The sequence below is a fragment of the Gobio gobio genome, assembly GCF_949357685.1.
Source record: "Gobio gobio genome assembly, chromosome: 15".
In the NCBI taxonomy this organism is placed as follows: Eukaryota; Metazoa; Chordata; class Actinopteri; order Cypriniformes; family Gobionidae; genus Gobio; species Gobio gobio.
In genome coordinates this window covers 28635316-28648045 of record NC_137108.1, presented here as the reverse complement: position 1 = coordinate 28648045, position 12730 = coordinate 28635316, and the positions used below count along the sequence as shown (strand labels likewise).

The 12730-nt window shown below is 37.3% G+C and overlaps 1 protein-coding gene across 2 annotated transcripts in view; it reads right to left on the bottom strand.

Annotated features, from left to right (window-relative positions):
* Positions 1 to 2037: 2037 nt before the first annotated feature.
* Positions 2038 to 12730, bottom strand: part of cblc (Cbl proto-oncogene C, E3 ubiquitin protein ligase) — a 29526-nt gene continuing 18833 nt past the window's right edge. For both annotated transcript variants that reach the window (XM_079837936.1, XM_079837937.1), the window contains exons 3-13: positions 10802 to 10948; positions 10434 to 10590; positions 9548 to 9669; positions 9137 to 9274; positions 8963 to 9050; positions 8701 to 8832; positions 7874 to 8065; positions 5747 to 5875; positions 5539 to 5594; positions 5339 to 5394; positions 2038 to 4998 (exon numbers count right to left, since the gene is read on the bottom strand). In XM_079837936.1, coding sequence (XP_079694062.1) covers positions 4838 to 4998; positions 5339 to 5394; positions 5539 to 5594; positions 5747 to 5875; positions 7874 to 8065; positions 8701 to 8832; positions 8963 to 9050; positions 9137 to 9274; positions 9548 to 9669; positions 10434 to 10590; positions 10802 to 10948 — 1378 coding nt within the window. In that variant the 3' untranslated portion in view covers positions 2038 to 4837. The remainder of the gene's footprint in view (positions 4999 to 5338; positions 5395 to 5538; positions 5595 to 5746; positions 5876 to 7873; positions 8066 to 8700; positions 8833 to 8962; positions 9051 to 9136; positions 9275 to 9547; positions 9670 to 10433; positions 10591 to 10801; positions 10949 to 12730) is intronic.

Below are 12730 nucleotides of genomic sequence, written 5' to 3'. Positions count from 1 at the left end.
CAGCATGATTATGTAAAGTTACCATTAGAGGTAGTTAAGTTGGTCGCCTGGTTCTATGGTAATGGTCATGGCCATTGATTAGAAAACGAAAATTTTATGTTTTTCTGCTTACCCCCAAGGCATCCAAGATGTAGGTGTCTTTGTTTCTTCAGTAGAACACAAATTAAGATTTTTAACTCCAACCGTTGCAGTGTGATGGTCGTATAAGGCATGTGAATGGGGTCCAATTTTATTAGAGTAAAAAAAACATGCACAGACAACTTCAAATTAAACCCTGAAGCTTGTGGCGATACATTGATGTCTAAGACATGAAACGACAGGTTTCTGCGAGAAACCGAGCAGTATTTATGCTATTATTTCACCTATTATCAGACGAATGTCATCAGCTCTCCAGACCCCCATAACTTCCTGCGAATAAGGTCAAAATACCAGCGTGGTCATAGATATATACATAGATGCCTCATTAGTGCCTGGCGGAACGGTCGAATGAGGAATCTACTAGGGGTGTAACGATTCGTTTTAACAACGATTCGATTCGTATCACGATTTGAGGTTGTCGATACGATTCAAGGACGATATTGGTTCATTTAGAACGATACGATCCGAAACGATTCAGTGACTTGAAATCGATTCAGTAACTTTTTAGCCAAAAATTGTGTGACTGAAATAAATATCTGGATACTGGTCAGTGCAGGTAAAGTTTCCTAGATTCCTGTTGTTTCTTGTAAGGGAATCAGGTATACAATTAATTATGGATATAAACAAACAAGTAAACAACAATTAATGGCAAATGCATTACAATTTTATTTGAATAAAGTGCAACCAACAGTTTAGGTTGAATTAACAGGAAGTTAACCTTTTCTGCTCTCATTTTCAATTTTCAATAAAAGCACAGTAAGTGCAACCAACATTTCAACAGTAGGTTAACCTGCTACTTCTGCTTTTGTTTTCCAACATAAAAATATTACAATATTAATATCAAAAATAAAGTGCAACTAACTACTCTTCATGTTTTATTAATAGTAGGTTTACCTGCTACTTTTGCTGTTGTTTTACAACATTAAAATAATACAAATACAATATTAATATCACAAATAAAGTGCAACCAACATTTCTTCAGGTTGAATAAACTGGCTGAACCTGCTACTACTCTCAGTTTAATAAACAAACAATATTTAACAAAGATAAAATGTAACCAACTACTCTTCAATGAGTCTAAAGATTTTTTTTTTTTCAAAAATATCAACATGATCTGACCGCAGAACACTTCTCTGTGCGTTCACTATGTCTCCAGCAGTACTAAAAGCTCGCTCTGCTGGCACACTGGTGCCAGGAATGCACAGGTAACATTTAGCAAGGGTTGAAAGTACAGGTAACACGTTACTAACTTAGCTCTTTCTCCTGGTGGCTTGATCATTTCTCGCACGTTGGCTTCTCCTCTGCCATCCGCCATGCTATGTTTTGTTTTCTTCTGCTGCTGCTGCTGGTGCGTTGCGAAGATGTCACAGATAGGCAGACTTAATCGAGTAACGTTTAACGCCTTTATCATTAAAAGTGCTAAGAAAAAACATCCATATAAAGTCTGACGTGCTTAAATCCAATGCGTTATTTCCTATGATCGATACAATCGATTGATTACCTTTTAAAACGATGTTAGATCGATATATGTCGTCCGGAAGGCCAACTTGCCGAGCACAGATCGATGTAGTTAGATCATAGGAAAATAAATCGATACATCGATGTAGTAGATGAATCGTTACACCCCTAGAATCTATGTATATATTTCTATGATCGCGATGGTATTTTGACCTTATTCACAGTAAGTTATGGTGGTATGGAGAGCTGATGACATTCGTCTGATATGAGGTATCTACCGTTCGGTTTCTCGCAGAAACCGATCGTTTAATGTCTTAAGACATCAATGTGTCGCCAAGAGCCACAGGGTTTAATTTGAAGTTGTCTGTGCATGTTTTTTTTTACTCTAATAGAATTGGACCCCATTCACATGCATTATACGACTGACAGACGGCAACGATTGGAGTTAAAAATCTTTATTTGTGTTCTACTGAAGAAACAAAGACACCTACATCTTGGATGCCCTGGGGGTAAGCAGAAAAACATAACATTTTAGTTTTTGGGTGAACTATCCCTTTAAGTGAATTCAGTTCTATTGGGACTGAATAAAGTATTCTAGAATAATCAATGTGGAGCACGGGCATCTTGAAAATCAGTTAATCGCCTCTGTCTAGTGACCAAGACTGATGAGTTTGTGACAAAGAGATCGTAAACCTGGCCGGTGCGAGAATCAAAGTGTTATCGGAATCTGGATGAACGGGTATAATTTCAACAAAGGGTTAAATAGAATAATAAAATGTGTAGTAAAAACTATTATAAACTATTATACAAATGACCAAATAACCAATCATAATAAAATGGAGTCAGATAAAGGTAAATTGGAATTAAATTGGCCCCACTGAAAAGACTGAACGCACAGAAACCTTCACCCGCTAATCGTAAGCCGTCATTGGGATAATGTAAGTACACAAGTCAACAAAATATATAACATTGTTCTAGTGTTTTTTTCATATTTTCATGTAAAAATCCTATATTTTGCGCCTTTAATGAGGGTGAAGCCAAAGTATGGAACAATTGGCTGTTATAAATTACATTTACAGTCAGAAAAAAAACGTTTTTATTGTAAATTCCAGCTTGACAGTGTGTTTTGGTGATGTTTCATGTTCTTAGTTTGTCATATTCCCTGTCATGTTTCTTATTTTGCCATGTTCACTTGTTTCCTGGTTGGTCATGTGATTCCCATGCCCTCATATGCTCTCTTGTCATGTGTTCTGTTGTCTTGTTCTCATTGGTTCATTGTTCAATCATTGTTCACTGGTGTCCCTTGTCTAGTCATTTGTCCTTGTGTATTTAAGCCCTCGTGTTTGCCATGTGTTCTTGTCTAGTAGGCTATTGAATGTTGTAACCTGTTGGTAGTGAGTCTTTAGCCCCGTTTCCACCAAAATTACCCGGAACAATTTGTACCAGGAACTTTTTTTCCCCCAGACCTGCTACTGTCTGCGTTTCCACTGCGGTCCTAAGTACTGTGAAGATTTTAGTCCAGAGACGTGGGACTGTGCGCGACTGCTCCTCCCAGTCAGTGACGGACAGTAATAATTTTTATACTGTCTGCAACAATAACAAGTATGGAGGAGATGCAAGCAGCGCTGCTTTTGCTGGTTATGTATTGGTTTACTAAATATGTAATTAACAAAATGGTGGAAAAGAGACGAGCACTGATACTGAAGCATATTCTGAAAGCTCGTAAAGCTAGATTTAAAATAAGACCACGTATGTTATTATCAGCTATTACGGACATTGACTGTGCGATTGCTGAGACAACGCGCGCCATCGGACAGAAAGAGCAAGACTGATAATTACTGAACATGGAATGAACCTCGCAAGACTTTAAAAAATGCTGGTTGAAATAAAATGCTGCGTGCGCTGAACCGATCAGCATGTTTAGTGCCCAAGTCCCACCCCCGAAAGTTCCGGAACTTTGAAAAAGTACTACCTCATGAGCAGGGCCGTTTGGAGAATAGACAGTAAAAGAAATGGACACAGCGACCCCATAGGCTAATATGGGGAAAAGTGAAGTCAGTTAGAAGCACTCACTTCCTGATGGCTGAGCGTACTGCGCAGCCTCAGACTGAGCTTGACGACATAGATGTGACGTGAGCAACCTGTCTGACTAGTAGTTGTGCAAAGTGAAATCTGAATCATGTTGTTGAAATATTTTGTCCCGTTGCTTTTGGCTCTCTATAGGCTTCTCCCCTTACTTTATCGGACTCTATGCCTCCACGTCCCCCCGATTGCCTCATAGACAGTAAAAGATTGCCCGCGAGCTTCTCCAACTGTATATACGGTAATTTCTCTACTATGCGACTGAGTCTCGTGATTATGACGCAATCGTTAGCCTATTTTTTACAAAAACGGCTTCTACAGGGCGATAGTGTAAGATACAAGGTAATGGAGCCTTTTATACATTGTCGTGTTTCTTTAAAAATAAACAATGGACAAATGAAATCTTTAAACGCCTCAGATGTAAAGTTATTCGCTGTCAAAGTGACGCCAAAATGAATGGGCTGTCATGTCAATGGGATGCTAACAGCAGGTGATGGCTTGGTTAGCAATGGCTGCCCTTATGGAAGGTGCGCTTTCCGGGTGCTGGATTATCCCCTTGGTTTGGAGGGGGAAATATTTACCCGGAACTTCATTTAGACCCTGGTTCCTGCGGTCGAAACACACAAAGTACCAGCCCAAAGTTCCTAGTTCCTGGGGAAAGTTCCTGCTGTGGAAACACGGCTTTTGTGGCTGTTCGAGTTTAGTTAGCCAAGCCTTTGTTTTATGTTGTGGATCTTTTGGAATAAAAACTGCACTTGGGTTCTGCAACTCGCCTACAGTGGACTGATGTTACAGGCAGGTGGTTTAATTGGGACAGATTTGGCGGCAAAATAAGATCTAAAAGCAAAAAGTCTGTAGTTTGTTTTATCTTAAATTTTTTTATTCGATGTGATCTATCAAAACAGTGCTTTTTCTCTAAACATTTAGTAGCCATGAGGTAGAATTTAAAATGTCTTAAAATGTGTGAGCATTAAGATGTGTTTTCTGTTTTGTCAATGCAAAGATCAATCGAAATAACATTCCTATATACAGTAGTATACTACATGTCTGTTCTGAATCTGGCGGATATTAAGTCCCTTGAATCCTTTTGGTTGTCCAGTGTTGATGACATCACACAATTGCTTTGTTTTTACAGTCTGAAGTCTGAGAAATGTTGCTGTCAGGATGAAGTGTTTTCTTGGGTCTCCCCATGACCGTGTCTTCCTGAGAGAGATTCTGAATCCGCCACATCTCTCTCACTATCTTCTCCTTCCCTGTCCCTCCTTTTCTGTCTCTTCTTCCTTTTTACAGTTTCTGAAGGCCCTTCCCACGGCACCCCACCTACGTGAGACAGGGAAATTAGTTTTCATCAGATATGGCTTATACTCTACACTTAAAAATGCTGGGTTGTTTCAACATCTGTTTGGGTCCCATATGAATTAACCGAACTGTTGGTTTGAATTTTTTAACCCAATGGTTGGGTTTGTTCATATGTGACCCAAACATTGGTTAAAACAACCCAGCAATTTTTTTTAGAGTGATGTAACTTCAAGCCCTGCCACCAGATGTCAGTATAACAGCAGAAAAAGTCATGCCTGGTTGTGTCACAAGTATTCTCAGAATAAAAAATTATCACATTATAAGAACACAGAGGTGAATCAAGCATAGTTATGGTACCCACTGTTTCTAACACATGGCAAAGAGGAGGGACGGAAGTCTTCCAAAAGTTCCTCGCTTCTGAATCCAGTCGGAATGGGAAAGGTAAAGGAGGAAAATGATAACAGAAAATGCAATTAGCCATAAGGTTTCATTATTATAATTTTTTGGAGGGGGTGAGGGGGGTATTTGGATTGAATATTGCCTATTCAGATATTTTCCTACCTATCTGAGGAAGTTTGTCTTAGCATGTTTTCTGACCAGGAACTGTGTTTAACTTTCTGGGGAGAAAACATAACTGATTTTCATGAAAACAGTCAGTTTGAATTTACTTATTAACTACCAAGGACCATGCACTTAACAAACCTGACATTCATTTCATTAGGTTACCAACCACAAAGTGGTTTAAAAAACAACACGTAGACAGACAGACCTGTGTGCCTGTGCCAAAGGATCTGGAGCGTGGTTTAGGAGAGGGACAAGGGGAGAGTGGGTTTCTTTTGGGAGGAAGGGGAGGAGGTAACAGACTGGAACGGGGAACTTGATACTCCTCCTGTGATATCTGTAATAGTGAGAGAGGAATGAGTTTAACCAACCATTAAAGTCAGTAAATTGAAGACTTGTACAGATTCAGGAAAATAGATAAACCTACATTTACGTTCACATTTATTGTCTAAGCTGGCATTTTCTTAGCAAACCAACTTGATACATATGATACAATACATTTTGGAATTACGGACTAAATGTATGAATTCATTCTAGCAATTAGGGATAAGCCAATAATCATTTTTATATCATTGCTACTAACCGATAAATTCCCAATATTAAAATTCTATTTTTATATTAAAATACAGGGAGCATCGATGCTCACTATGCTCCCTTACCGGAAATCACATCACATTTCTGAAACCAACTCAATAAATATAATGACACGCGATAGAAGATTGGAAAAGACAAAACATTTTTAATTATATGTCAGCATAAACACATTGATAGACAGGTAGGAAGATGAGTAATCACAGTCCCAATGTGTAGTAAGCAGGGTCCTTACAGTGCCCAGATTCATGTATACGATATACTGATTCACGAGCTTGGGAGCTCATTGAGATGCACTCATGGTCAAGACAATCTGCTGAAGTTCAAACTGAGCATCAGAATGGGGTGAGTATTTCAGAAACTGCTGATCTACTGGTATTTTCACGCACAACCATCTCTAGGGTTTACAGAGAATGGAAGACAAAATATCCAGTGAGCGGCAGTACTGTGGGCAAAAATGCCTTGTTGGTGCCAGAAGTCAGAAGGGAATGGCCAGACTGGTTCGAGCTGATAGAAAGGCAATAATAACTCAAATAACCACTCATTACAACCAAGGTCTGCAGAAGAGCATCTGAACTTTGAAGCAAATGGGCTACACACTGGGTGCCACTCCTGTCAGCAAAAAACAAGGAACTGAGACTACAAACCGCACGGGCCTCACCAAAATTGAACAATAGAAGATTGGAAAAACGTTGCCTGGTCTGATGAGTCTTGATTTCTGCTGCGACTGTTCCTACTGAATAGATGGTCAGAATTTGGTGTAAACAACATGAAAGCATGGATCCATCCAGCCTTGTATCAACAATTTGGGCTGCTGGTGGTGGTGTAATGGTGTGGGGGTATTTTCTTGGCACACTTTGGGTCCCTTAGTACCAACTGAGCACAATTTAAACGACACAGCCTACCTGAGTATTGTTGCTGACCATGTCCAATCCCTTTATGGCCACAGTGTACCATCTTCTGATGGCTACTTCCAGCAGGATAACGCGCCATGTCACAAAGCTCAAATCATCTCAAACTGGATAGTGAGCTCACTATACTCAAATGGCCTCAACAGTCAACAAATCTCAACTCAATAAAGCCCCTTTGGGATGTGGTGGAATGGGAGATCACATCATGTATTTACAGCTGATAAATCTTCAGAAACCGCATGATGCTATCACGTCAATGAGGAATGTTTCCAGAACTTTGTTGAATCTATGCCATGAAGAATTAAGGCACTTCTGAAGGAAAATAGGGGTCTAACCCGGTACTAGCAAGGTGTACCTAATAAAGTGGCCTATGACTGTAACTTTAGGCATCAAAAAATTATATTTATTTTGTTAGTGTTTTTCAAGATTAACTTTAAGTGAACTTTAGATGATGGCAACAGTAATGTAAATGTTAAAACAGGGGAAATGAGCATTCACATTAAATACCCTATAAATGTATACATTTCTAATATCAACTGATATAACCAATATATTATAGTGCAGATACTGTGCATTCTTAGTTTAATCATCTATAATCTAGCCATTACACTGCTGTATATTTATATTAATACAGTACCTGTTTGTTTAATGTAAATGCATTTTGATTGAAAGGACAGTGTGAGGTCTAGAATATGAGGTGTGAATGTGGTTAATAATACAAAAATGCAAACAATGCACAATCAATATTTAAGAACATATGAGAAAACAAATAAGGATGTGGGTTTCAGATTGGCAAGCAAAAGTTTCTTGATGCAACAATTATGCACTCTCACCTTTTTCATACAAGCCAGTTTTTTCATTACCAGCTCTATGTCCTCATGATCCTCCTCCTCATCTTCATCTTCCTCCTCTTCCTCATTTCCCCCTGCACTCCTGTCTCTCACTGGCAGGTAGGGCTCAATGAGGATGGACTCCGTGCCTCTGATGTCACAGCGGCAGTAGGGGCACGTGTGTCCATCTGACTTCTGCATATTAGAGGGAGTGACACAACTTTCAAAATGCACATTTAACTACTTATCTAATGCACAGGGCACCAAAACCATGGAATCGAGTTCTTAGTTCACAAAGACATACCACAAGAAAGATTTGCTTATCTCTTGCATCTTATGAGAATGAGTTGCACTACTCTTTAAATGTGTTACATTAACTCTAGAGCTGCATACATGCATCACATCCTCTCAATCTAAGGTAAATGTTATCTCACCATACCATGATGTGTGACTGTGAACTTGAGAGAAGTGGAAAATCAGTCACACACGCACACATGCTTGATCAAACACAGGCAGGAAGCTTGAGCCAAAAAGTCAGGTCACGCTGCATGACTCTGTGGCAAACACTATAATTCATGCAGTACTGCAGTACTGACTTTGATTTTTGCACGTATTTAATTATTAATTAAGTTATATGAAAAGAATTATACTCTAAGGAGTTCTATTTATAATGTTTATATATTTGCACCAATATGACCAAATACAATCATGTAATCATGTGTAGCTGTTCTGAATGTGGGTTTTTTGGGTGTAACCTCACCACCATAATTGCTCATGAGTGTGGATCCAAATGTGAATGGGAGATTTGAGCACAATAAAAAACAATATACCTGCCAGCCAGTCAAGCAGGGCTGACACAGCAGATGCCCGCAGGGCTGAATGCGAGTGTCCTTGTCTCGTTCTGTGCAGATTTTGCAGAGCTGAAATGTGCTGCCAATCTCACAGTACAACTCATACTGCTCCTGAAGAGAGAAAGTGAAGACAGAAAAAAGACCTTGCATTAGAGACAAAAATGCAATTGCATTCAAGAGATAAAAGAAATGAGCAAATCAGAAATAATTCTGAAACTCTAATTTATGAACTTTCAGTTACTTCTGTGACTTTGACTCGACCCTTGTGAGCCGGACTGCACAGGCTGGTGAGGTCAGGGTTCACGTCACGCCCATCAGGGTATAAGTAGCTGCAGATGAAAGTAGTTCAGATTATATTAACATTATGATGACGGCTTACATTTCATTGTGTATTTTTTCTTGAAATAATACACACCAGCCCTCCCTGAAACCTTGTATGAGTGCTTGGAAGAGAGGTGTATTCTGGGGAATGGTTTGCACAATGCTGCCATCACTGGTCACATGACCAATCGCCCACTGACCCATTTGTGTGCAACTGAGACGAAAGATGTAGCTGTGGATGCGCAGAGAGAGCCAATGAAAGTTTAGATCTAAACCATAGTAAGTGTAAGTAAGCATCCTACCTTGATACACTGTAAAAAAAATTCAGGTCTCCAATTTAAAATTTTCTAGTGACTGATCACATCTAAATTTTTTAGTTGGCCAAATTGAATTTCTGTGAATTAATTTGCATCAATTAAAAAAATTAAAAATTTAGATGTGACCAGTCAATTTAATTGGAGAGGCCTGAAATGTTTTACAGAGTATTGTCTGCTGCATGTCTCACCTGCCAGGACGATGTCTGTAGTGCTCCAGTCGGGCCTTGACCTGATCGTAGGTGAGAAACGCCATGTATCCAGGGTGAGTTACTGCTAACTGATTCCAGTTCCTTAACAAAGTTAACCAGGGCTAAAGGGAGAATAGAAGATGAAATAACTTTATGTTTTGAAGTGATTACAATATGAAAATGACAAAAGACCAAAATGCAAACAAACTCAAAAAGTAAGGGGAGGAATGAAAGGGCCAGGACAAGTTCTATTGCTGGAACTTTTAATAAATAGAGTACAAAATAAGGCCTGAAACTTGCAAGAAATATATTAGTTTTATTTTCTATTCAATTTCTATGGGGTTTTCCATTTTGCAATAAGCATAAAATATATATATCAAAATTAAATAGATATAATTTGAACATCACAAATCAGTTTGTGTAATAAAATGGTGCAAAAGGGTCCAAATATTATTATTTTAAGGATTTGTAAATAATTTGAGACAAAATGTGTGTTAATATTGTATATAAATATATATATATATATATATATATATATATATATATATATATATATATATATATATATATATATATATATATATATATATATATATATATATTTTTTTTTTTTTTTTTTTTTTTTTTTGTCATTAAAATGTGTTAATATTTTTTTTACTACAATAAAATTAATGTCAATATAATTTAATGACACGCTTTGTGCATAATTTTAATTTTAATTCGATTTTACATACTGTAAATTAAAGTGCAACCAAAAAAAATACTATATACCATATTCATGGAATATGACTATTATTTTTTTTAAGTATTTTTAAGAAGCATTTGCTATGCAAGCAACCAAACTATATTAGTATCTCCTTAGAAGTATACCTCAAGCTCAGAATACCTGAAAAAGCCTGGTGAAAATATCAAACTCAAAGATGGATATGTGATCATTACAAGTGAGATCAACTGTGGACTTCAAAGCCATGGCCTCCATTCCCTCTTCGAAGTAATGAACCCTCCTCAGCTGCTGTTTAAAAATGCTCCACTGCACTATACACCTGAAAGAAAGAAAGAAAGAAAGAAAGAAAGAAAGAAAGAAAGAAAGAAAGAAAGAGAGAGAGAGAGAGAGCGAGAGAGAGAGAGAGAGAGAGAGAGAGAGAGAGAGAGAGAGAGAGAGAGAGAGAGAGAGAGGGAGGGATGATTGTCCAAAAATGGATGCATACGGTTTAAGTCTTTGAAAGCATATTCACTCAATAATTTTTGTCATACTTGTGTCCAAAAGCCTTCCTCCAGAAATCTTTGGCCTCTGTCTTTGTAACCCTATAAGTGTCACCCTGAAATCGTCCCCCAGGAAACATATTTCGTAGTTCGTTCAACATGTGGCTGAACAGAAGTGACAGCTTAGTTAGATTTCTCCTGAAAGATAAAGCAAATTAAAACACAATTTTAAAAAAAATTAATAATAATAAATAGGTAATGCTTTATAGTAACTTTCATTAATAAATCATAAACAAACATTATATAATGCTTAACAGATCATTAGTTAATATATATTCACATAGCTAGAAATATGAGATAATGTGCTTGTTAATGTTTACTAATATTACTGTGCCTAATGCACTTTTTTTACATTTACAAATATACAAATGCAAAAGGGCATTTGGTAGCTATGAGTGATCCGGATATTCAAGAACTGAATATAAGATAAGAATGAGTCCCACTTTATATTTGTCAGGAAACGGGAAATAACAGGTGGCAGTCAGACATGAGGGATCCAAATGCAGAGAGAATTTAATGAAAATAAACAATCAAAAACCAGGAACAAAATAGCACTGAGAAAAAACAAAGAAAACAACGGGGAACGGGGAACGGGGAACGGGGAACGGGGAACGGGGAACGGGGAACGGGGAACGGGGAACGGGGAACGGGGAACGGGGAACGGGGAACGGGGAACGGGGAACGGGGAACACCTGCATGACATGAAACAATGATCGACAGAGAACAACTGAAGCACAGGGGTATATATACACAAAGGGAACAAGGTAAACAAGATAACAAGGGGGAGTGGCTAATAGGGAACACCTGGGGAAAACTAATCATGATGAAAAACTACAACAACTACAAAAACTCCACAGGAAACAGGACACAGAAATGAACACAGACACTGCACAGATAAACTTCAACATAAAAGTCCCACAGAGTGCCCAAAACAGAACAAATGTGACAATTTTAGGTGTCTTTAACTACTATGTACTGAATTGTTAGGTACAATGTACTGATGGTGTTCATGTTCAAAGTGCAAAACACTTTGCTGTTATTGAGGTGTGATACGGGTAATGTTAGGGACAGGTTTGCTGGTACGGGTAGGTTAAAGGCTTGGTTAAAGGGTCAACAGTGTACAGGGGTCAGTCTGATAAGGGAACACAGTTTTGATAAATGCGCAAGTATTTTCTTGAAAAAAATTATTTGTTTTCTCATGTTGATGTATGATTCAAGGAATATCCTGTTTAAGGATATAGTATACTAAGTTCTGAGGCAATAAAAACATGTTTTGCACCCAAATTACAATTATGTGGTGTTGCTGTCTTTAGCAAGCATTTAGCTAAACTTAACCCTTTAAACAAACGTTACAGTAGCTAAAAGCCCAATGCCCATAAAGGTACTGAATGATTAGTAAACATTTATAATAATGTGCAAATAATAGTTTCAATTTTAGATTGGTACTGCAAAAACATGAACAAATAATTAATATATGTCTTGTAAAAAATACACACCATAACAAACGAAGACCAAATGTATGACCTTTAAAGACTGTTTATAAGTTAATGAATAATATGTTAACATGAATAGTGTGTGATATGCTTAAAATTATAAGATTTTAAAATTTAAAATTATAAATTATAATATTATTAAAAGTAAAGTTGTTAATTAAAAAAAAAAATTTCACAACATTTGTAAATGAAAAAAAAAGTGTATTAGGTAATATAAGAATAGAAGTTTAAAACGATTTGTTGGCATTTTATTTACATAAAATAATGATCTGTTAATCCTATGTAATCTTTAATACGTTTATTTAAACACTAACAAGTATGTTATCGCATAGCTATTTGGATATTAACTAATTATCTGTTAAGCATTATATCATGTTTTATTTAACGTTTATAATGTCTTTTAATCATTGTAAACCATCTGTCAAAA